The following is a 23185-nucleotide window of genomic DNA, read 5'->3' as shown; positions in this document are numbered from 1 at the left end:
AGGTTTCAATAGGCAGATCCCAACCAAAATCTGCTGTCTGCTCCTCCAGGTAGACAAAAGGTGTCAAGAATTAAGAGTATGTTTTTGCTATAGTGAGTCAGAAGGTTAACCACCCAGTCTGCTGCTGCTACATGCTGGACTGTTAAGAACTCGAGTGTACGCATACCACAGTTATCACTAGAATTACAGGTATGGATAAGGACATGTCTATATAATATAGTGACGTGCAAAGCAGAGATCTCAGATCAGAGGCATTTTCACATCACCTAAGGGTTCTCTTGTTTCTGAAAATCTCTACAGCTGCTTGATAAGACCAAAGCAGTCAGATTAGTAACTGGCCATGAAATCATTAGGATGCACGATGTGAATATTTCTGCAATTATAAAAAATAAAAATCACCACTTACATCTCAAGAAGCAGCACAATAACAACCTGAAATTTGTATTTATTACTAGTTTACAGAAGCAGAAAGACTGTAAGGACTGTGAATACATACTGAAGTTTTTCAGTGTACTCCAATTATTTATCAGCATTTGGTATGATTTTAATGTTCAGTACATAGGAGGCATCTTTTCAAAGAATTGTACAGCATTTTAACCACCCAATTTCCATTGACTTCCTTAGCTAAACGCCACTCAGCTCTTTGAAAATGTTAGGGTTAATGTCCTGGAAACAGAATTCAATGCGACAGCATGAAAGCCATTTTGATGCCTTAGCCAAAATAAACACAGCACCCTTTCTGCAAAATCAAAAATATACAAATGGATGAACCCATCAAAGACATATGCACAGTAAATACAGATGATTCAGTGATGTGTAACTTGCCATATATTTTTATCTGGCTGAAGCAGCGTATTAATACGATTTACAATCCAGCTGAAGAGCCGGCCATAAAGTGCTTTAGACATTGCATCTCGCACGTCAGCTGCTTTGTCCACAGTGTTTGTTCGGATAATAGTCTCCCCTCGTGTTACAACACAGTGGGAGGTTAGGGCCTCTTGAAGTTCTTCTGACCCAATACTTAGTAGTGCAGCAGCTAAAAGAAAGTGGAAAAAAAGATACACAAATGTGATCATGCAGTTGAAATCATCAGTATTGTCCAACTGCTACCATGACTTAGAGATGCTCACAAAATACAGTCAAATTGTGTTTACAGAACTAACAATATTAAAATGCATTTACCATTATCTAAGGCTTCTGGGTTGGGAATCTCACTTTTATCTGTTTGGTGTTGTGAAGAAATGGCAGCAAACTCAATATTTCCAGTATTTAAGATTCCAGTCAGAATTCTGTACACTGAGTATACTTCCTGTAAAGGATGACAAGAAGCACTTTTAAGGAACCTGAGTAGATATATACATCAATGAAAGAAAAAGGTGGGCACTGGAATGGCTGTTAAAGCCTGTAGCTTGCTCTGAGACCAAGGTCTACAAATTCAAGTAAGCTCCAATTGACATGGGAAACAACATGATACAGAATTGTGAATGGACTTGCCTGAACACCAACTGAGACCTCAGGCTGGTCTTGGCTCCCAAGTGTGTGGTTCTGCTTTCACAGTTCACTTATGTCGTAAGAGAAATTCTGTGGCACAGGTGTGTATCCACAAAGCCAAACAGCCCCCTGTGCACAGGCAGCATTGGAAATTGGTTTTATAGAGGGTCAATAATAGTTTAGCAATGGATCTCTTACCTCATCAGTGAATCCTATAATTCTAAAGCAATGCTGAATCGCTTCAAACTGTCTTCCATAGGAATCTTTAGTAACAATATCATGCATTACTTTTCCAGTTTCATTATCAATATATCTAAATAGAGTGGGAGAAAGAAAGCACCATAGTAGCAGATATGCCAGTACAACCTCTGGTGAATTCAATGCAAGTGCTTCAATAATTAGAAAGAACATTTATTTCAGTATATTCCAATTATATATGTTGGCACTACTTCATAAGAAGTTTTTGCTTCTGTTGCCCTAACTTTTTCTTATTCTTTGTTGATATCTGTTACAAAGTTACCAACATTTCACACACACAGATCATATGAACCCAAAGTACAAATATCAATAAAATACCCACAACTCCAAGGCACATTCTGAGTTCTCACTGAAGCGTTATGGTTAGAAATCATAAGGTGACTGTCCTGATTTGAAAGTATGACAGAATATCTTCATAATAATAAGCTTGATTCTTCCTCTTCCTCTTCAAATAGTTCTCAAATACATACAAATAATGTCATGCCTTATTGTCCATCCTCTTCTTGCTCAGGAGGATTAAAAAAGATGCTTAAGGGATGGAGAGGATTAAGAGAGGTTTTAAGGCATCATACTGAAAGCAAGAGGTGATCAATAGCTAATTACAACAAGCAGTTAAAACAAGTGACTGGTAGTTACCTAGGAGGCTTTTTATCAGGAAGTCTATACTCAGAAAGTTTCTTCTGATGATAAAGGCCAGCATAAATATAATAAAATATATGGAAATTTTTCTCTCCCCTAGAAAAAAAAAGTATCCTTTTAGAGCACACGTGTTTATTCTTGTGGATCTTGTGCAACATAGAGTAGAAGTTCTTATTATGAACTCACTGAAGTAGGGAGCAAATCTCCCACTTGTTTTAATAGTTTAGGATCAGCAACTCTGAAACACAGAAAACCCACTCAGCTATGGTATATCTCCAAAGAAAGGAGAAGCTCTGGCTTGCACTACAAAAGAACCCAAATGACTATCCTTGTCATCATAGCACTGTACAAAGGTTCACTGCTTTAGCAGAAGACATGAAAATATTTAAAATAAAGAATTTTAGAGAATTAAACACAATCCAACCATTATATAAATGTGAAAGGACAGACAATTAATATACCTACACAGCCTGTTTTATGACCCTTGATTTTTCAAGTAGATACTCAGAAATCTTTGCCCCCATTACTGCTCCTGTGGGTGTAAACATCATTTCCAGATATTTTCCAAAGCGACTTGAGTTGTCATTGATGGCAGTGCAGGCATTCCCAAATGCTTCAACCAGAGGATTCACCTGAAGAATTTTCTCACGCAAAGCACGGTTATTGGCCTTGACAGAACAGATACAGATCAGAAGGATCATTAAAAGGATATATTGCTTACCTACAATCCAATTGTGGCTTCAGAAACATAGCATTCCTTCCTTAGGTTTGTTTGGAATTAGATACTGCATTTAACCCTTCTAGTATACAATAATAGGGACAACAAATTGATAAGGATGTCTCTCACAGGTAGGAAAAATCAGATTCTTCTTTCTCTGCAATTGCTCTGTCTCTGGGGTGTCACATAATCAGTTAGAGTGCCAAAACTATGAAAAACTAAACACATCTGCTTAAGGTTAGCTGTACACACTTGATTTTCCCATTATGTTGCAATAACAACACTACTCATAACATTTAAATGTGTAAAAGCTTCTAAGATTAGAGCCATAGTAAGATCTGTCATTCTTTATCATATGAATGAACAACAGTATATGTAATAAACATGATAGATAACTGCAGGCACTGAACACTAGGGATCTGGCACCTTCTCTTTAAAAAAATATTGAATGCAGGTCATACTCTTAATTCATTACTCTGACGTGCATGATTACTCCATCCCTAGCTCAAGCAGGACAATTCACATGAACAGCTTTAAGTATTAAAGAATAAAATTGGGGGTGGAATTGAGAGGATTTGTTCAGTTTTACATAGTTGGCTAAGACATACCTTTCCCAAGAAGGTTAAATGTTGGACAATCAGATGAGCACTTTCTGTCTTTCCAGCACCACTTTCCCCACTGATGATAATGCACTGAACGCACAAAACAAAACAGTTAAGTGTGCAGTTTACTACACAGACAATTCAACTATTACCACTCCTATCCGTTATTTGACATTTAGTACCAAGACTACAAAATATTTGAGGGGTCAGCTCCCTCTACTCCTGTCTGAAAGTCAAGATCAGCAAAGGCTCAGTGCAATAATTAATTCCCTAGATTATTAAAATGCATCTTGCAATGCCTGATAGCGATGTGCATATGTGAAGCAGTGACTGAATTTCTAAAGGCTAAGACACACGAATGACTGACCACATCTACAGGCTAACACACACTACGCATATATGTGTTTTGTTTCAGATGCTCAAAACTTACAGAATTGTCAGAGCTCAGCTGATATGACAGTGCACCTTAGCTCATTGCATTGACTTCATATGAATTAACAAGAAACACAGGGTACAACTGCATTTAATACACTGACCAGAAGTCTGCTCCCGGCTTTAAAAATATAATTTTAAATAATTACTGCTATGTAGAGAGGTTACTCTGAAGGTAACACTGATATTCAAGCTAGACCAGAAAACTAACATCTAAACATTTCAGAAAAAAATATGCATCTGTTCACTGGATGATTCTTGTAGAACGTATCCATATTCTTCCTGAGTCAGCAGTCCTTAACACATGGTACTTTATAGGCTCTCTAAATGGCATCCAGATTCAGGGATTAGCTAAAATGGCCTAAATCACTTTGCATCCTTCTCTCTGCTGTCTCACTTCATGGACAAGATGGAAGCGGAACATCAGTGAACCCTGAAGGCCAGTTTGCACCCGAACACGGAAGTGTGAACACTTCAGGTCATAACAAGTAGGAATTCTGACAGCAGTTATTATTTTCCCTTTTTTTTCATGTGTTCTATGGATCATCGGTACAAATACTAGTCTCCTTAAGATGCAGTATCAACTGACATATCATTAAAATGTTAACACTGAGCAGTTACATAGATTCATGTGGTTTTACGCAGAGACCTGAAAATTATTTACACCACACTGTGAACACACAAGATTCTGGGCTGGGAGAAGGTACAAGGTCCCAAAATACTCAATGCAATCGCATTTCATATAGAACTGAGGTTTTTGAAAAGGTTTAAAAGATGTAGCGATTCTGTGGTGACGTCTTGTGACATACAACAGCAGGTGCAACAATTGACTCCAATATGTGCAATATGATGGTTTGCAGCTCATTTATTTGCTTCCTGTTGGGTATTTTTGTTCTTCTTGGAAACAGATAACCCAATGATGGATTTACAGGGTTACAACACCTAACTCTATTGTCTTTGTGTGACTAGGGAAGTCATGTTCCACAGTCTATAAAGTTAAAGCCCATGAGTTCTTGTAGAACTCACAAAATTCTCGTAGAATTGGCCAGAATTTGACTTTGATTTCAGGAGAAATGTTAGACCTGGAGTCAATTTTCAGGCTTCACAGGAAAGTACAAGAGAAAGCTCAATGGATAAACCAAACAATTTATACATTTTTGATATGGCTAAGGTGTGTATCTAATGCACCTTTAGTTGAAGAACAAACATAACATGGCCAGGTAATGGAGATAAACATGCTCCTGTAATCCTTTGCAAACAGAAAATATGAATTTGATTTAGATCTAAATAGAACTTACTTTCTAAATGTGTGAAACATATAATACTGAATTTGTGCAAAGCTAGCTTCACTGGCTAATTTTTTTCCCCATCTAAGTTCTCACATAACTTATTCTGCATTAATGTGTTTTTTGTTTAATGCCTCCATCAAATATCACATAAGCCATTACAGAAGTTCGAGCCATCTCTCGGACCACTGTACTTCCATACACCCAATAGAAGTCCTTTTCTCTTCATCTTCAATGTCCCTTTGTTTTCTTTGTGTTGTATTTTCTGATTGCAGGATTTTTATTATTTTATTGTGCTTTTGTGATTTAAAAAAAGCGTTTTTTATGAATTATTGTGATGTGCACAATAAAATAAATTTTATTTTTATAAATAAAAATAATTACTAACCTCCAATATACATGCATGTGCAGCACATCAAATTAGAAAGAGCACAAAGTTAGTCTTGACAATGTAATAAGAAGAAATCTAGCTTCTACAGCATGGTATTTCTTTCTTATTAAAATCATTGCTATATAATTGGACTTATGTCCTTAGTACATTTATATTAGACCTCTCCTTAATACATTTTACTAAAAAAAAAGTAGTTAATGTTTCCTACATTTTGTGACTTGTAGTTAAAAGAATTGATTATCCGTTGCTTGATAGGGTCTTTATGCAACAGAAAAGTCGTTCAAACCCTATTAATCTGCTATAGCATCCAGACCCTCCCATTTCACACAGGTGTAAGTTTTTACAAGAGCCAGTGCAAGACATGACAGAATCAGAGTGTGCAGCAACACTCTGCAGTGGTGTCAACCACCAGAATTTCACGCGTGTCCATAAAATTACGTTGGTCAGGTAACACTATTATCTTATTTGACACTGTGTCCTCTTCGGAATTCCCAACTCCATCTAGATTTATAGTCAGGTTTTCCTGATGTAGGAGTAAAGGCACAGCAGCATAACAGAACATTAGCCGTAGACAAGTAGCACAGTGGCAGTATGATTAATATGAAATTTAAACAAAAAATGAACAGATTTTTACCTGATCTTTGCTGAATGTAACCATACTTTGGTAGGCAGCATCCGCAGAGGCAAATATGTGGGGGGGATTTGATGAACGCTTCACACCATGGTAAAGCTTCGAGAACTAAATTTTAAAAGGCACACATAATAGTCAAAATACACAACTACAAAATTAAGAACTGAAAAGAGGATAGCGACTATCTTCTGCCTGTTCAACAGAAGGTAGTTGCCTGCTTTACCACAGAATTTTCAATGAATCACCTGGAAGAAGGCTGGTAATTCTTGACACTGCCCAACTTCCAGAATATAAATTACAATACCTAAAATGCACTTTGACATTTTCCACACAAAGCAGTGAAAAGAACGCTGTCACAAGGAATAGCATTTTAAACAGAAGTATTCAACCAAGGAAACACCCACCCTATACAAAAGAAACTTCAAAGAAAACAGTGAATCTGAAATCTGGCCCCTCTACCTGCAACCCTGACTTAGTCTTAGCCTCCATGTTACGTCTTCCCTTCATATTTGTGTGAAATTATGCTGCTCTGTCTTTACAGCACTTGATTCACTTGTTTCTTTTAAGCAGCCGCTGATGGCACAGGCCATGTAATAACTCAATAGTGAGATCAATTCTTCAGGAAGCAATAACCTCAGCATGAGGAGGATCATTTTCTGTTTCCCAGAAGAAAGCCCTAAATGCCAGACAAGAGGCACAGCTGTGACTGGGCAGTCTTCATTCCTGCTGTGGAATTTGTGCCACCAAGCAGAAAGGAATGAAATCAAATGAGACCAAATCTAAAAACAAAAAAGGAAATTGTAACTGTACTTTCCTGGGAGAAGAAAAGGCTGGAGTTTAGTCTGTGCTCCTAGCTTCCAACATCACTTATATATTTTAGCCATTGGTGTTAATATAAAATGTAAATAAGTACTGTTCACAGATTGGAGTCTCTCTTACCTGAGGAGAATAAATGCTGAGGTTCTGGAAGGGATTTAAGGCTATTAAAATGTCTCCAACGTAAGTATAAATTTGTAAGTCAGCATAACGTTTCTGGAGCTGATGGATAATTGTATCCTGAGAAGATTGCAAAAAAGATGATGGTTAAAATGTATTTTCTAGGTTAGGAAGATTTTTGTAAATATATAGAGAACACTAACAAAGAAAGAAGTGTTATTAATTATTTGTCAAATGGCAACACCCAACAAATATTTTCAAAATTCTTGCTAATGTCATAAAATTAGGTTGTGTCAACTCCTACATATTCTTTTATGTTCTGCCTGAGAAGCAAACCTTCTGAAGAGAAAATGGCCATGCACATCATTGCTGCACTTCATAGTACATTTCCATTTAATTTCTTATTTGACCATGAAACAAGGATAATAATTTTTCAAGGATTAAAATTTAAGTGGTAGTAATAGACTGTTTTAAATAAGACACTAGCAAAATTTAGTATTATGTCTTTTTCTTACTGACATGTAATTTAAGCATCATCAAAATAAAAATTTAGATGCTCTACATGTAGGTGATACAGCAAAATATGCAACTGATATTATTTTATCACTTTTTATCCAGAAGCTGTAGATATCATATTACTCTACATAAATGTATCAATTTTAGGGAAAAATCACTCAAATCTAGATCTTCATGACTAAACTTATTATTTTAAGAAACTCAAAATAATTTAAACTAGCACCACTCATAATTAAATTCTTCCACATAATAGGATTCACTGCTACTGCTTTTATGTCACTATATAGAATATTAATAAAGTGATGATAGCAGATCAGTCACGTGACAATTCCTTTTCCATGGCAAGACAAAAGCTTGCAAGAAGGAACTCTCATTCTGTTAAAAGAAGCCTAAAAAAAGCAGAAACAGGCAAAATGTGAGGCATAATTGTCAGAAACTGTTACTCAGACAGTACAGTACCTCATCTAGAACTTCTAGATTTACCAGGTCATCATCTAGTGAGTATTTGTCAGCTCCATCCACATGGTAAGGTCTTCTTGTATGTATTCGTTCATGCCTGAAAGTTTGTTGGCAGAGCACTAGTGTTATAAAACTATACCAAAGACAGCAAGCATTAAGAGGCAATGGGAAGTCGCGGGTGAATATTTTTGTCATACCGAAAACATAGACATGCTCTCTGAAATATATATTTTTACTTGAAATTTCCTTTTTTTAAAAGCAATAGTACTGCTTGGTGTACAGTGTAATATCTGCTTTCTCTTTCACAACATATAACTATCAATGCTCAGAGATGAAGATTTATCTGTAGGCTTGCTACTCTCCACTCACAGACTAAAGTAAAAAAAAAATTCTCCCTCTTTTCCCTTCCCTTCTCATGCTAAGTTAATAAACTACCACTCTGATTAAATCTTCCCTCACGTACACAGCCTATAGTATTGTCATCTACTGAAGTTATGAGAAGCAATAAGTAGTATAAAGTCTTTCTGTTACCTTGGTGTATGCCAAAGCGCCTCCTCAGATGACCCTAGATCTGCCCCAAAACAACATTTTTGAACCACAGCTGCCATCAGACTCTAAATTGTATGGATGGTCAGTCAGCTTGTCCTCAGAGATTTAAGCTTCACAATAAGCAGCAGAGCCAAACTGTCACATAACCCCTTTATAATCAGATTATACCGAAGGAATCTTTGAAAACGCTGTGTATATGTTTTTAAACAGAACATCTTACTGAAATGGGGACAAATCAAGAGGCTGTAATATGTCTTCCACAAAGGGGGTGAAATATGAATGCTGTAAGCACAACTAGGCTTTCCTTTACAACAAATATAATCAAAGCATAGTAGGAGGACACCTACTGAGATACAGTCTGCATCCTGCTGAGTAACATTTAGCATTGATCCTCCATGACAGTCCCTGACAGATTGTTTCTGCATTGGTTGCTGTGTAGAAAGTAGGAATCACATGATCACACATCCAGAAACAATGCTAAATGTTATATCAAGCGCTAGCAGAATGGTGCTGTGTCTTAGCAGGAAATAATGTTCATTTATAATGTTGAAGGTTAATCCTGTTTCGAAAACAATTATTGAGGCTTTTTCTTTGTTGCCCGTTATGTATGCTCCAACATTTGAACGTAGTCAGCATTCATTCAGTAACGAGTATGTTTTCATATCCAAAACCTATTACATTATCAGAAGAACTATAGAATGGAAAACCTCTAACAAAGGTGGGGGAGGAGAAGAGCCTTAGCTATGAGCACAGCTTCACCAATAACTGCAAATTACACTTAAAGATTCTAATTTTATTATGTCTATTTTTACTAATTTTCCTTATTTATTTTTGGCTCCTCTGTGAATTCTGGAAAACTATTCTGTGTTTAGTTGAATTTTAACTAAATAAAACTACACATTGTTTTGTCACCTAGGAAAAAAAATAGCAAGAACACAGCAAGTTTTGCTGACAGTCGCACTTATGTTTTACATTCTACATTCCCAGAGATGGTAGTTTGCTTGATGTTGCACATATGAAGAAATGAAAGGAGAACACAAGTAAGAAGCTATGAGAGAAAAATTGTCACTGTGCTTATTTTTTACAGTGCGGTGCATGGAGATTGTGTAAATTTGTTCAAAGCTTCATTCCATTTTCAGATCTTTCGTTAGGTGGTGGGTGATGGGTTCTTTTTGGCTTCTTTTTTAAGCAGTCACTATATTCAAGAACATTGCTTCTTGTTGACAAGCCAGATCCTTAAAGGAGTAAGAATGCAAGTAAGCGGTCTAATGCACTACTGTTCTTTCTAACTGTTATTTCTGTTTCAAAACAGAATTCAACCTTCTACTTCACTGCAGAGAAAAATGCTGTTGTAAGTAGTGTAAGTCATTTAGAGGTGGGAGTAACCCTCAAGACTACAAATGAAGCAAATATTTTAACAGTTGCTTTACTTCATGGAGATGTAACTAATAAAGCGATGGCCAGATATTATAGCTAACACAACTCATCTGTGAAGCCTGTTCTTCCTGGAGCAAACTGTCGTAGCCACAGCATTAAATTGCAACAAGCTGCAAGCATGGATGTGTCTACCAGAGGTGCAGGGAGGAGGGGAAAGGAGGGCACATTCAAACCTAAGCATCTCTAATTGCAGAATGGCTTTGTAAACTAATCTGTTATCTGATTGTGTACTAAACTCCTGCTGTTTGTTTTCCTTTAGTGATAAACGAATCAATTTTTTTATTGGAAAAAGTTTTTTTAACACCATGTAAATAAATAACTAAGGAAACTGCTCTTAATCAAATATAAGTAAAACATATACACCTTTGTGCATCTATTTTCTTGTGCTTAACTCATTTTCCTAAGTATGTGATTAGGAAGAGGATATTAGGAGCATAACATCACATTAGCTTCAAATCTCCTGCTGGCCTCATCAGTTTTCTACTGATCCTATGTCCTGCAGATTCCTGCACTGACAGAACGGGAAGGAAGAATACAAACAGTAATCTTTAATTATTTCTGCAAATTACATCAGAAATACATTCTAGTTTCAGAATCCTTTTTTTTTAAAAAAAAATCTAACTAAGCAGAAAGAAACACTTATTGGGGAAATAACTGTTGGCATATTTTTTACATAAAAAGAAGAATTATCTGCTATTTTTTTTCTACTTTTCTTTTGTAATGACATAGAGACTGTACAAATTCTATGCAAAAGGTGCTAGATGACTTGCCTTTGGGTTCCAGCAATGTTCTGAATCATTCCTTGGAAGATGCAATGCCCTCAGTGACAAAAGAAGTGGCATAAACAGCCAGTCACCCAAGGTATCTAACTTTATCAAACCTTAAAAGCAGTATTAGATTTATTCCAGAACTCTAGTGACCAGCATTTTCTGTTGAAAATGTCTCTATCCTCCCAAGCACCTTCCCTTTGCCTTTTTATCAGGCAGGAATAGCTGGAAGGGACAGAATTTTCTTAAATTTTGGAGGAGGAGCAAGAGACGAGCAGCATTTCTACCTCAGAAGATTAATTTCAAGAAGAGGGTGGGAAGCATTCATTTGTTCTACTTGTGAGGAAGAGATAACTTGAAAGAAAATAACCTCTTTTTGTACTTTACACCAGCCCTAGCAACAGAAATGCATGGTAAATAGCTATATGCTATTCATGTAGGTATATATGTATGACCCCATTATCAAGATGATCATGGGGAAGGAAGAGCTACATGGACTGCAAAGACTTCTAGATCAAAGTCATCTTTCTGGCAGGTCCAGCCTGAGGAAGAAAGCAGTATCGACCAAGAATTTTTGTTCATTGGGAAGCTTGCTCTCTGATCTCTCTCCTCTCCCCCCCTTAACGTTGCTATGAGTGCCTTTACCTTGGCCTCTATGTATGCATTTATGTTTACTGGTTTTTTTCCTACATCTCACATTGGAAGAAATGTTTTTGTACTTGATATTCTTTCCATTATTGTCAATTTTAAAATGAAATGCACCCAAACTTAGATTTACAAGAAAAATACTCAATGCAACGAGGAAGAAAAAAGAGTGGAGAGTATGCTATGGCCACACAGAGAAACACAGTTTATTGCCTGTGTATTGCAAAGAATGAATTTTGCTCCTGTACATCCAGTTTCAGCCTGGAGTAATTTGTTGGAGCAAGGTCATACTAGAAACACTGACACAGCCTTAATTACAATATAAGTGCTGCAGCTAAAACAAAAATCTGTGCAACCTCCAGTAAAAACATATCCACTACAATCAGAGCAAGGATCACTTTGGGGGCTACAGGAGCTTTGTGGTTTAAAAAAAAATAATTTTTAAAGTCAGTTGCCTAATATTCCTATAGATAAAGGCTGGAAGAATTGCATTAAATTGCTTTATGTATAGCATCAGAGAAGTATTTCTGGTTCTGTTTCTGTTATTATCTCTGAGTCCAAAGGAAATTACTGGCTGGATGCAATCAAGTTCCTTGAAGTTAATTGCTTTCAATATGAAATGTGAGCTGGCAGAGAAGATAGATATCTGGTTGTAAGAATTACTTCCTTGGATGGACTGCTGCTGTAATCCAGCTGGCTAATAAGCGGGGGGAAACTGCCAAGCCACCATGGTGCCATCCTAATATCTGACAAGGCAGCCTGAACATACCTGCCTTTCTCAAACTACTAGGTGCTTAGTTTTCTTTTTGCTTTTTTCGGGTTTGGGGTTTTTTGTGCATTTTGTTTTGGGTTTTGTTTGTTTGTGTTTTTCTTTGTTCAAGCTTCTTCAAATCTGATTCTTTCCGATGTACAGATTTGCATTTTATCCTTCAAAATGCAAGGTTTTATAACTGTTCCACATTATAGAAGTGAATTTCTAAGTGGTGACGAGCAGTAGTATGCTGACCCAGCGTGACCCAAAAGAGTAAACTCTGAACTCTTTGCTGTCTACAGTAAACATGTTTAAAATCTTATCCATGGAAACACTGAAGTTTTTTCGTTCTTTTAAAAGCTGAAACCAGAGGTTGGTACATCTTTTCTTGTTGATTCCTATGAAGCAGACTATTTGCAGACAGGAACATAAGCTACCCAGACTGTAGGAAAACATCCAAGAGAAGAATGAGCCACGTCTGGAGTTGGCCTCTTCAAAGCTGCTGATAACTGGGAAACTGCCACTGTGAACCATATAACCAAAACCATTTCATACTATATCCACATTAACTCTCAGACATCAAAGCCATTACAGAATTTTTAGAATGCATTCTGTGAAGACTCTTCTTTCCACTTTCCAATTCTAGGTCTTTAATCGCATATTTTCCTCCTTGATGTTCTGTTCCTCCACCACAGTCAAAAGGCAGTTAATAGATCTGCTACTAGATTTTAATTTCTCCTTGTCACATACTATTGTGACTTTGTTTTTTGATTTTTCCTGCATGCTACACTGGACAGAACAAACTGTTGTCTTATGTTTGTTCAGAAACAGATAATTTCTTAATTGTTGTATGTTCAAAGGGAGGGGAAAAAAAAGTCAGAACACTTCCATTTCATTCCCTTTTGCTGATGGTCAGTACCTTTCAAACCTTCAGATAAACATCAACAATCCTCTAGTTTTACATTACTTGTCCTCACAAGGCTCTAAAATATTTTATATTTTGGTTTTTTATGGAATAAAATGGGAAGTTTGCTTTTTTGAGAAAGTCTTCCTACAGAATGCAAGATTTCATAACCAAAATTTATGCAAACGAGGGCTGGGACAAAAGAATATTGAGGTTCCAAATTTGAGTTTCCTTTTGAAATGTCTCTATAACAAGCTCCATGGCATTTTTAAATACTACTTACAGAATTTGAGATACTGCCCGGCTTAAAGGACTTTGGAAGTTTTGACATACGTTCTTTCGACTTTTTCAACACTGAACCAGCTGCCAGCTTTGCCAGGTTTAGATTAAGTCCTGACAAGGTCAAAAAAGCGCAGGTAATATTTGGTGTTTCAAAACAAACTACAGTGAACATGCTCACTTTTTGCACCACATTTGGCCAATGTAGACCTGTAGAGCCATTTAATATTTAGGAATATCAAAGAAGCAGACTAAAACCCTTCTTCCTTCAGCAGGATGACAATCAGCTGGGAAGCTGGAGTCTCCTCTACTATGAATCAAAAACCCACTTGATCACATGAATGAGTTCAAGAGATCAAAAGGCATATTTGGAAAGTGAGTAGCTCTCTCTTACAGCTTCCCTTAATGGATTACTAAACAAATTCAAACACTGTTTAACAAAAATATAATCTACACAAACAGAGCAAATATTTATTGTTAAGGGAAATGTAGCAATATTTATATAATCCATAATGAGTCTTTGCCTAGAATCTTCCCAGACTCTAGGGCAGAAAGAGTGGAAGAAAGAATGGCTAGAGCTTCAAGGCATTATGCTTATTTATCTTCATTAACAGGTTTACATTGACTGAAAGTACAGTACTGCTTTACAGAACAAATAAAAACCAAAGTTCTTGCTTCAGACAAACTGCTTTATATATTTTGTAGGTATAATGTATTAAGTAAAGCTATTAATAGCCATTTCATAAGTAGAGGAACAGAGAAATACTGAGGGTAAGTGATATAAAAAAGATTATACCATAATTCAGAGAGAGAATGAGGAATAAGATATAAACCTCTAACATGCTGTTTTATTATAATTCAGAGGATGCCTAAACATTACAGGTATTTTAACAAAGTGCAGTTGCATGAATCTCTGTCTCAAAGAACTTATCCCTGAAATATAGCAAGTTTACTATCAACTTGACTTGTGCACCCTTCTTTAGCTAGAGAATACAGAACTAACAACCAAGTCTTCATCAACACTCAGTTATTATTACTGTACCATAACCATTTTTATAATGCTGCTTATCATTCCTGAACAATGTTTGCACGTTCTGTTGTCCACACCTTACTGTAACTTAGATTCCTACTTTTTTTTCCAGTTCTGCAATTTAATGCTACATGAGGTATAAGGCTTTAGGAGATAATTACATTTCTTTTTCTCTCAGCGTTATTATGAATGTGGACACTGTTTGAAAAACCTGCAAGCATTTCACAGTCCTCATGTCAGTACAGGAGTGGTAAAGTAAAAGAAAACAAAACAATCAGAGTCCTCCCTGATTTTAAGAAATGCTTCCTGCTTAGAGGCAGCTATGTATTGATGTGAGTAAGTGTGCGCTGGCTCCCAAGATGAACTACAAATCAGTAACCATGTGTTAAAAACTAATGTTGTATTTGACTCTAGAACAGATGAGAAAGAAAAATTCAGCCTTGCCAGAAAGAATATATGTGAAATTTCTGATGTACTAACCTCTATTTTTTAAGGACTAAAGACATTTTATAAAAATAGAACTATTGAACTATTTAGCACCAAATAATGCAGCCATGCATCCTTATGCAGCCAGGACACTGGACCTCCTCACAAAATTTTTCCACATTAGAGTATAAGAAACAGGCAGTGCAGGAGTGTAGTGCTGATGCTGAAATTACAGCTTCTTTCAAGACCATGGCAAAAGCTGGGAATTTCAGTCTAAAAGATGTCAACAGATGAAAAAAGAATATTCTTCCTCATTAGAAGTGTGGAAAATCCTGCTGGACTTTTTGAAACTGAAAACACCTATCTGCATAGAGATAGGAGATATTTGTATCTCACTGATGAAAATAATTGAGGGAAGAATAAAGCTGGTGGAAAAGTTTACAAGAGCATTTTTTTTCAGTAAAAAAACCAGAAGAGTTTTAACTTTAAATGCTATTTTTTACCAGAATAAGTCTTTTCTTTTTATTATTGATTTCAAACCAAAAGGGAAAAAAACCCAATCAGTATAGAGCCCTCTAGAAAGTTATCTCATGGCAATGTGACAATAATATGTTTGTCAGCAACAAACTGATGATAGCAACCAATGAGTGTGTCAGCAGGATCCTTTGAGCTCAGGAAAGACAATGAAGTGCCCCTTCAGTTCAGAGATATGTAGAACTGTGCTGAAGTTAAGCCTAGGTATGCTGCACACAAAGAAGTTTATAAACAAAGAATGTAAGAAACTGAATTAAGGACACATTTCAATCTGTGGTTCCAGAGGTTGACCCAGATGATCCTGCCAAAAGGGGACTACTTGCTTCTTCCCACCCCTCTCCACATTATTCCTGGTGATGTGAAGTACTCCTTCCTTTACCTCAGCCATATCAGTTGAAACACACTTTTGCAATCACTCATAGAATATCTTGTGTTTCTGCCTGCTTAGTTTTTTCTTATTACTTTAGAACCTCCAGCTCAGGAGATTTTGACAATCAAGGGAGCTGTGCCAAAAACAGCACCATGAACTTGTTCCTGGGAGCTGTGGGGAAATGACAGAGAGAAGCCAGTTCTCTTCTTTTCAGTAGCAATGAACTGCTGGATCAGCTCTCTACATTGCTCCATCACACCCTCTAAATCAGTAGCACTGACTTTCTACCCTGCAGGCTTGCTTTCAGGCACAATGACCTTAACTGAGTCCCAAAGCAGGCAAAACTGGCATGGCTCAGTTGGAAAGAGAATCCTATTAAAAAACCACAGGCGCTGAGTCAGTAAATAATCAAAATATGCAAATGCAAAGTACTGATGCTGGAAGACTTTCAAATGAGACAAATCCCAGCTACCTCCTGATCAGTTGTCATCACCAGTGACTCCCTGGGTTCCCTTACAGTAGAAGTGCTGTTAACACCAGCATCCTGATGATTTTCCTGTTTCTGGAAATTTTCAGCTTCTGTATTCTGTATTGATTCTGTATTGAAAATTATTTTATAAATGCATTACGGAGTTTTTAAAGGCTTTGAATTCATACCAATTTTCCTAGGGGGTACTAGAGGCAAGCTCTTTACTATTACAAGACTGTCTCTGCCCCTGTCGAAAATTGTAATTAGATGTTCTTGGTTGTTGGTTCTCTTGTAATAATCTTATGTTTGTAGTCCAATATTAACTGGCCCACAGATTTGATATTTTGCAGAGATATGCTTTTGCAATCTCATTAAAGTTTGTAAAAATTTGATCAAGTTTCAAATAATTGGAAAACCATCATTTAATCATTCTGAACAATATTTGTAGATTTTAATGGTAAATGATCACTAAATTTTGTCCTCACTAAGTATGCTCTCATTATTGATCAAAGTTTGCTGGTGCTTCAAAGCAGGATACCATAGCATAAAGGCTACAAGAACCAGAAAGGCATTCTTTAATAGCAATTAGGCCCATCAGCTTCAGAGTGAAGCCAATAGCAAGGCTCACTGATTTCAAAGTTTCTTCAAAATTTCTCCAGAGGCCTTATCATGTCTCCTTTCGTATCACCCACGGGTAGAGGAAGAAGCCATCGAATTCAGAGGCATGGCTAAAAGCAAACCAGGAGTCCAGGGAAGAACAATGTGGGTACAAAGAGTCTGCTGAGAGTTGAGCTTTAAGAGTAGAAGAGAAGCTATAACAGACCTGGGCAAGGTGAATTCAGTGATGAGAAAGAACAAGAGGGCTGAGAGCTACATTATCAAGTGAGGAGGAACATCGAGACATCAAGCACAGAGAAGTGGCTGGAAAAACAGAAGAACCTGGACTAGGACTTGCTGGAGATTAGAAACAGAAGTGATTGGAGTGATAGAAGAAGAGGACACGAGGACACAAGTTCTCCTGACTAACAGGAGAACAAAGACATAAGGACAAACAGAATGAACAGCGAAAGGAGACTGATGAGAAAGAGGAACAGAGACAGGGAACTTAGGACTAGTTGGCCAAGTAAATTTGGGTACATTAGAGTCAACAATAGGACTTAGATTCTTTACCAAAAATGCTGGCAAATAAACTCTCTAAGATTTATTTTGGAGTTATAGAAAGCAAGCATCCTTTAATAAAGGCCTGGATGCATGAGGGAATGATGTCCATGAATCACACACAGTGAGACAAGAGCTGGGGACAGAACATGTTTCCTACTTACATGCATATGTATAATTTTTCCTAGAAATCTTATGCATATTCTATTACTTTCCAAAGACTAATTTTAATGTTATTAATAACTTCACAATAGTCAAATCTCTTCCTAACTGGAGTTTGGGGGCCAGTTCTCTGTCTGATCTTGTATTTGACATAAGGAAAGACTGCAAACAGAGCTGATTGTAGAAGAAGGCACATCTGTTCAGCATGTATCATACCTAACAGAAGACATTATCGCCTCCAAAAGAAATGAGTCTGGCAAACCACTATTTTCCAGTGTCTGGAAAAATACTATCTGAAAAAAACATGCTATAGGAAAAACACCTTAAGAGAGGGACATTCTGTTTAACTTTCAAAAATACAGTTACTTAAATGAAACTTAACTTAAATAAAAATATTCCACTTTTTGTGACAGTAACTACTTCTTGTATCAGACTGGTAGGGAAGATAAGATTAGGACCAAACCCGTTGGAACCAAGTCGCCTTCACCCCTGCAATCTGCAGGTACTACTGTACACAAATTGCAAATAATCACCCTTGGCAAAAGAAATATTTAAGATGAGCGAAGTAGTGACAGGATGGACAAAGAGTTAAACTGCCTTAGGTCAGCACTGATTCACAGTGGGTGTGCTAGGAAGCAAAATCCTTCCTACATTCCAGTCACGCATAAGCATAAGGTGCAGAAGCTTGTCTGTTACAGCTCTCCCAGTTAAGCCTTGTGGAAATAAATGCTGTCTTAGTCTTGATTCCTTCACACTGCGTATTATAGAGATAGACTCCAGAAGAATGTATTGGAATACCATGAGGAATCCATTCCAGAGCTCTTCTTAGCACAAGGATTGTTTCACTCTGTCTTTATTTTCTATGTGGTCAACAGCTGGGAAAGCTGACGCCCTTTGGGCCAGCCAGCCCACAGCTGCAGGCAATCTGATCTGAGAGGCGTTACACGGGGGAGGTCTGCTTAGGAGACTAGATGCAACAGGAACTTCTGCTGTAACACTGGCAGAGCTCCTTCACCCACAGCACACAATTCCTGGTACATTTTTCCAGAAAAGGAAAAAAAAAAAAAAAACCAAACCAAACAAACCTCAGAAGTCAACTTCACCTTGAAACTGCACTTAGAGCTACTTCGTTATTTTAACTTGCATATTTTCATTTGGTCTTTTAGCTTTTAAGCTACAGAGTCTTATGGCATGTAAGTATATACATGTTTACGACTTATGAATCATGACATTTCATTTTCTTCATCAACATTAGTAAGTGTTTGTTTATAATAATGCGCCAGAGCTTATCTCACTCTAGACAAATTTCATATTACAGAATGATTGCAGAGCTTGGGAAGGTGTGTTCATTTGCATTTAATTCTCTTTTGAAACAGTGAAATTCTGCCACCCTCTGGACAGCAACTAAACTAAGACATATTTACAATCAAACTCTGAAGTAAAAAGTCCTGCTGCCACTGATAAACATTCATTGCTTTTTAAGCATGTTTTAAAATTAATTACTAGGCAGAATGAGAAATAGCAGTTACTATTAAACTACAGACAAAACAATTACTTTACATACTGACGACCCTTCTTACTAATAGTATCTAATAAAACAGCAAACTTTAATATGTTCTGTTCTTAACCTTTTCTAGTAGTCACTTCATTGTTCACAGTTGCAATTTTAAATATCTGCTACCAAAATATGATATAATATTTCATCATGCCAATACATATTTCCACAAACCAAAACATTCTGGAATTATTAGTGTCTCTCTGACTGAGCCAAAAGTGAACACACATAGAACAAAGTTCAGTGGGAGAAAAAAGGCTATGGAGAAGGTTGCATTATGGCTGATCAAATAAGCTTTAAAAAGTAACAGTTAGAAAATATGTCTCTTCATTCACACGGCATGGAGCACTTACTGCTAATAGAATCATAGAATAACCAGGTTGGAAAGGACCCACTGTATCATCGAGTCCAACCATTCCTAACACTCCCTTAAACCACGTCCCTAAGCACTTCATCCACCCGTTCCTTAAACACCTCCAGGGAAGGCAACTCAACCACCTCCCTGGGCAGCCTCTGCCAGTGCCCAATGACTCTTTCTGCGAAGAATTTTTTTCTGATATCCAGCCTGAACCTCCCCTGGCGGTGAGATTCAGGCCATTCCCCCTTGTCCTGTCCTCTGTCATTTGGGAGAAGAGGCCAGCTCCTTCCTTTCAGGTAGTTGTAGAGAGCAATAAGGTCTTCCCTCAGCCTCCTCTTCTCCAGGCTAAACAACCCCAGTTCCCTCAGCCACTCCTCATAAGACTTGTTCTCCAGCCCCCTCACCAGCTTCGTTGCTCTTCTCCGGACAGAGCCTCAACATTATTGCTCTATTGCTCAATAATAACATTGCTAGTCAATGCATTAATGCCATTATTTGAAACAGCAAGTATGCGCATTCAAAGTCTCAAACTATGCTTTCAGGATTACTGTGGGGAAGCAGGGCTGCAGCATGTATTGTACGGTACCTTGTTTTGGCTATGGAGCCTTGCTGCTGCTGTTCTTGGATGAGCTCAGCCAGCTGTTTTTGCAGAGACATCTCTTTACCATGTACTTGCTTGATAAACGGATGCTCCAAAAGGTGGGTAACTGAAGGACGCTTTTCAAAATCCTTGATAAGACACCTGTGACAGAGAAACAGTAGTATCAGGCAATGATGTTATTTCATTACAACACAATTTGAGGTGACTTACCGTGTGGCTGTTATTGTACAGTAATTTCTTTTTCCATAAATTTGAGTTCTTCTTTGCAACAAAACTTTTCCTCTACACTGGAATAAATCTAGTGTAAAAATAATTAACTAAGTGAATTCACCCTACAAAGTATATGAGTGTAAAGGCTATGAGTTTGAGCTTCCTATGGAAAAAAGACATCATATCTCGTAAGTGCAGTGCAGTTAATATACGTTAAACATAAATGAAAACAAACAGACAACACTTAATTCACTTTCATTTTCTACCTATTCTCCAATGAGAGTTTTGACTAAGAACTGCAGGGTATAGCCTAATAAAAACCATTAGTGGAACCTGTGATAAGACACTAGTCAGAACAATCTGATATAGACTTTTTTTCCAGTAGATCTTCTATGATGATAAGCTTTAGTATAAGAATCAGAAGTTTCTGCAAAGCTACATAATTCAGACTGGAAGAGAAATGAATTAATTAGAACTAAATGCTAGCCAGGGTACCAAAGTTCTGTCTGTGACAGGAACAGGTGATCTAGTACTGACTAAAGAGGTATATCCTATTAAGTTAGCATTAAATATAGTATCATGTTAACCTATATAAACAAGATTTAAAATTCAGAAAACCATGATTAAAATTGAATTCTTTTGTGTACAGTAAAACTGAAATAATACAATCCAAACTGAAGAATCATCTAACAGGATCAGACTACTTTCAGGTACCCTCTAATTCCTCATATAAAGTATTCTATGTATCTTTCTCAAATATTAACGATGGCATTATTTGAGAATGTGGAAAAGAAATGCTGCAATTCAGGACATACTTCTTTCCTTGCACCTATCATTTCAGCCAATTATAGCCCAAGACAAGTATACTTGAAGAGATGGATTCATATTACATTCTTTACAACTACATCTCATATTTGCTGATACTAAGTGATACACATAAAGTACTTCTTTAACAGGGTCAAATTGCACAAATACAGATTATCTTTCTAGATAAAAGGTTAATGAAACTTTGTTACCTTTTAGAATAATTTATATTCTAGCAGTGTCAATAGCAATCTGCAAAATTTAAACTGCATCTAAAAAAAACTTAGAATCACACATTTATTGATTTCAAATACTACCAAACAGATTAGTAAATTATTAAAGTTTAGCCTCACCTCAAATACTTTACTGAAGCCTAAAGTCTGGTCTTAAAATGATCCTGAAATATCTTTCAACATGACTTTAACCCTTAGGGTTCCTGAAAACCATTTTTCCAACCTTCTTCTTGGTACATCTGGTCCCAAAAAGACAGTCTGTAAAATGTGCCACCAGTTTTGTAACTATTTTTCATATTTTCTATAGGCTGTAGCTGTAGCCTCCTGATAGAAAGACTAAAGTAACAGAACCTGCTTTATCTCCATCCCTCTGAGCACAAGGCTATAAATACCGGTCCTTCCCTCCTGTGAAGAGATGCATCATCAGCTTTCAAACAGGTTCTGACACACTCCCTCCCCTCTATTTTCCTTTTGTGATCCTTGTTTTTTAAAAGTCAATACACCCACACAGACAATATAGTCCATGCCAATCGTGATTACATTATATGTTTCTTGAGAAAGAGGAAAAAAAGTAATTGAAAAGAAAGATAACATTAATTGGAAAGACAAAGGTAAAAAAACCCAGACAAGAAAAAACTATGGAGCATATAAAAAACTGTTTGCAAGCATCTGAAGTGAAGATTTTAATCTGAAAATCTCTTTCACTCATGTAATTTTTATCATTCTAAAAATAATTACAAATTTACAGTATTTATGCTAAGTTGTTAATATGTGAATTTTCTTGCTAAATCTGATTGCATTGGGAATATTTCAATTACGTAATTGAATACAAGTGTAGTTATGTCATAGAATCATAGAACAGTTTGAATTGGAATGGACCTTTAAAGGTCACCCAGTCCAACCCCCTGGCAGCGAACAGGGACATCTTCAATCAGATCAAGTTGCTGACAGCCCCCATCCAAGCAATGTTTCCAGGGATGAGGCATCTACCACCTCTCTGGGGAGCCTGTTCCACTGTTAACTTCACTGTAAAAATCTCTTACTTATATGTAGGTCTTTTAGTTTAAAACCATCACCCTTTGTCCTATCACAACAGTCCCTAAAGTAAGGGCAGTTACTTTTCAGAAAGTAACAACATCAGAATTTAAATAGATTCTGTTCAAGAACTTGCTCAGTTCCAGACAGAATATCTTGTGTTCACCAAAAGTGTGAAGAACACACAAATCTGCCTGGTGATATGCGATTAGTAACATGAATTCTACTTTCAGCTCAAGATCAATGCACCTCCAAAGACACTCTATGGACAAGATTCAGAAGCTGCAAAAGAAATTTTTCCGTATAGATGGCCCCTAGGTGAAACATCCAAATGTCTGGATACTGCGTTCATTAAGGAAGCCCAACAAGGAGAGACAGAAGGAAAACATTTTGGGCAAAAAAAGTTCCTAGCTTCTCTGCTACATGCCAGAAATGGTAGCTGTTTCTGTCTGACAAGAGTTTCTATAAGCATAGGCAAGTTCTGTCAAAGAGGCAGTCTTCAAGACTGCCTTAGGATTACCTATGCTTCCATTGCATCAACCATTTCCC

At 37.0% G+C, this 23185-nt stretch overlaps 1 protein-coding gene across 15 annotated transcripts in view; it reads right to left on the bottom strand.

Annotated features, from left to right (window-relative positions):
• The window catches only part of MYO3B (myosin IIIB), a 210956-nt gene that overhangs the window by 98787 nt on the left and 88984 nt on the right, over positions 1-23185 (bottom strand). For 14 of the 15 annotated variants that reach the window (XM_054070570.1, XM_054070571.1, XM_054070569.1 and 11 more), the window contains 10 exons: positions 20340-20495; positions 8360-8456; positions 7388-7504; positions 6452-6556; positions 3715-3798; positions 2854-3056; positions 2386-2484; positions 1690-1804; positions 1183-1309; positions 826-1036 (listed from right to left, as the gene is read on the bottom strand). In XM_054070570.1, coding sequence (XP_053926545.1) covers positions 826-1036; positions 1183-1309; positions 1690-1804; positions 2386-2484; positions 2854-3056; positions 3715-3798; positions 6452-6556; positions 7388-7504; positions 8360-8456; positions 20340-20495 — 1314 coding nt within the window. The remainder of the gene's footprint in view (positions 1-825; positions 1037-1182; positions 1310-1689; positions 1805-2385; positions 2485-2853; positions 3057-3714; positions 3799-6451; positions 6557-7387; positions 7505-8359; positions 8457-20339; positions 20496-23185) is intronic. The other variant, XM_054070584.1, reaches the window with a different exon arrangement.

Source organism: Cuculus canorus, chromosome 6, assembly GCF_017976375.1.
Source record: "Cuculus canorus isolate bCucCan1 chromosome 6, bCucCan1.pri, whole genome shotgun sequence".
In the NCBI taxonomy this organism is placed as follows: domain Eukaryota; kingdom Metazoa; phylum Chordata; class Aves; order Cuculiformes; family Cuculidae; genus Cuculus; species Cuculus canorus.
Note: the sequence above shows the minus strand (reverse complement) of the source record. Positions and strands in the feature narration are given on the sequence as shown.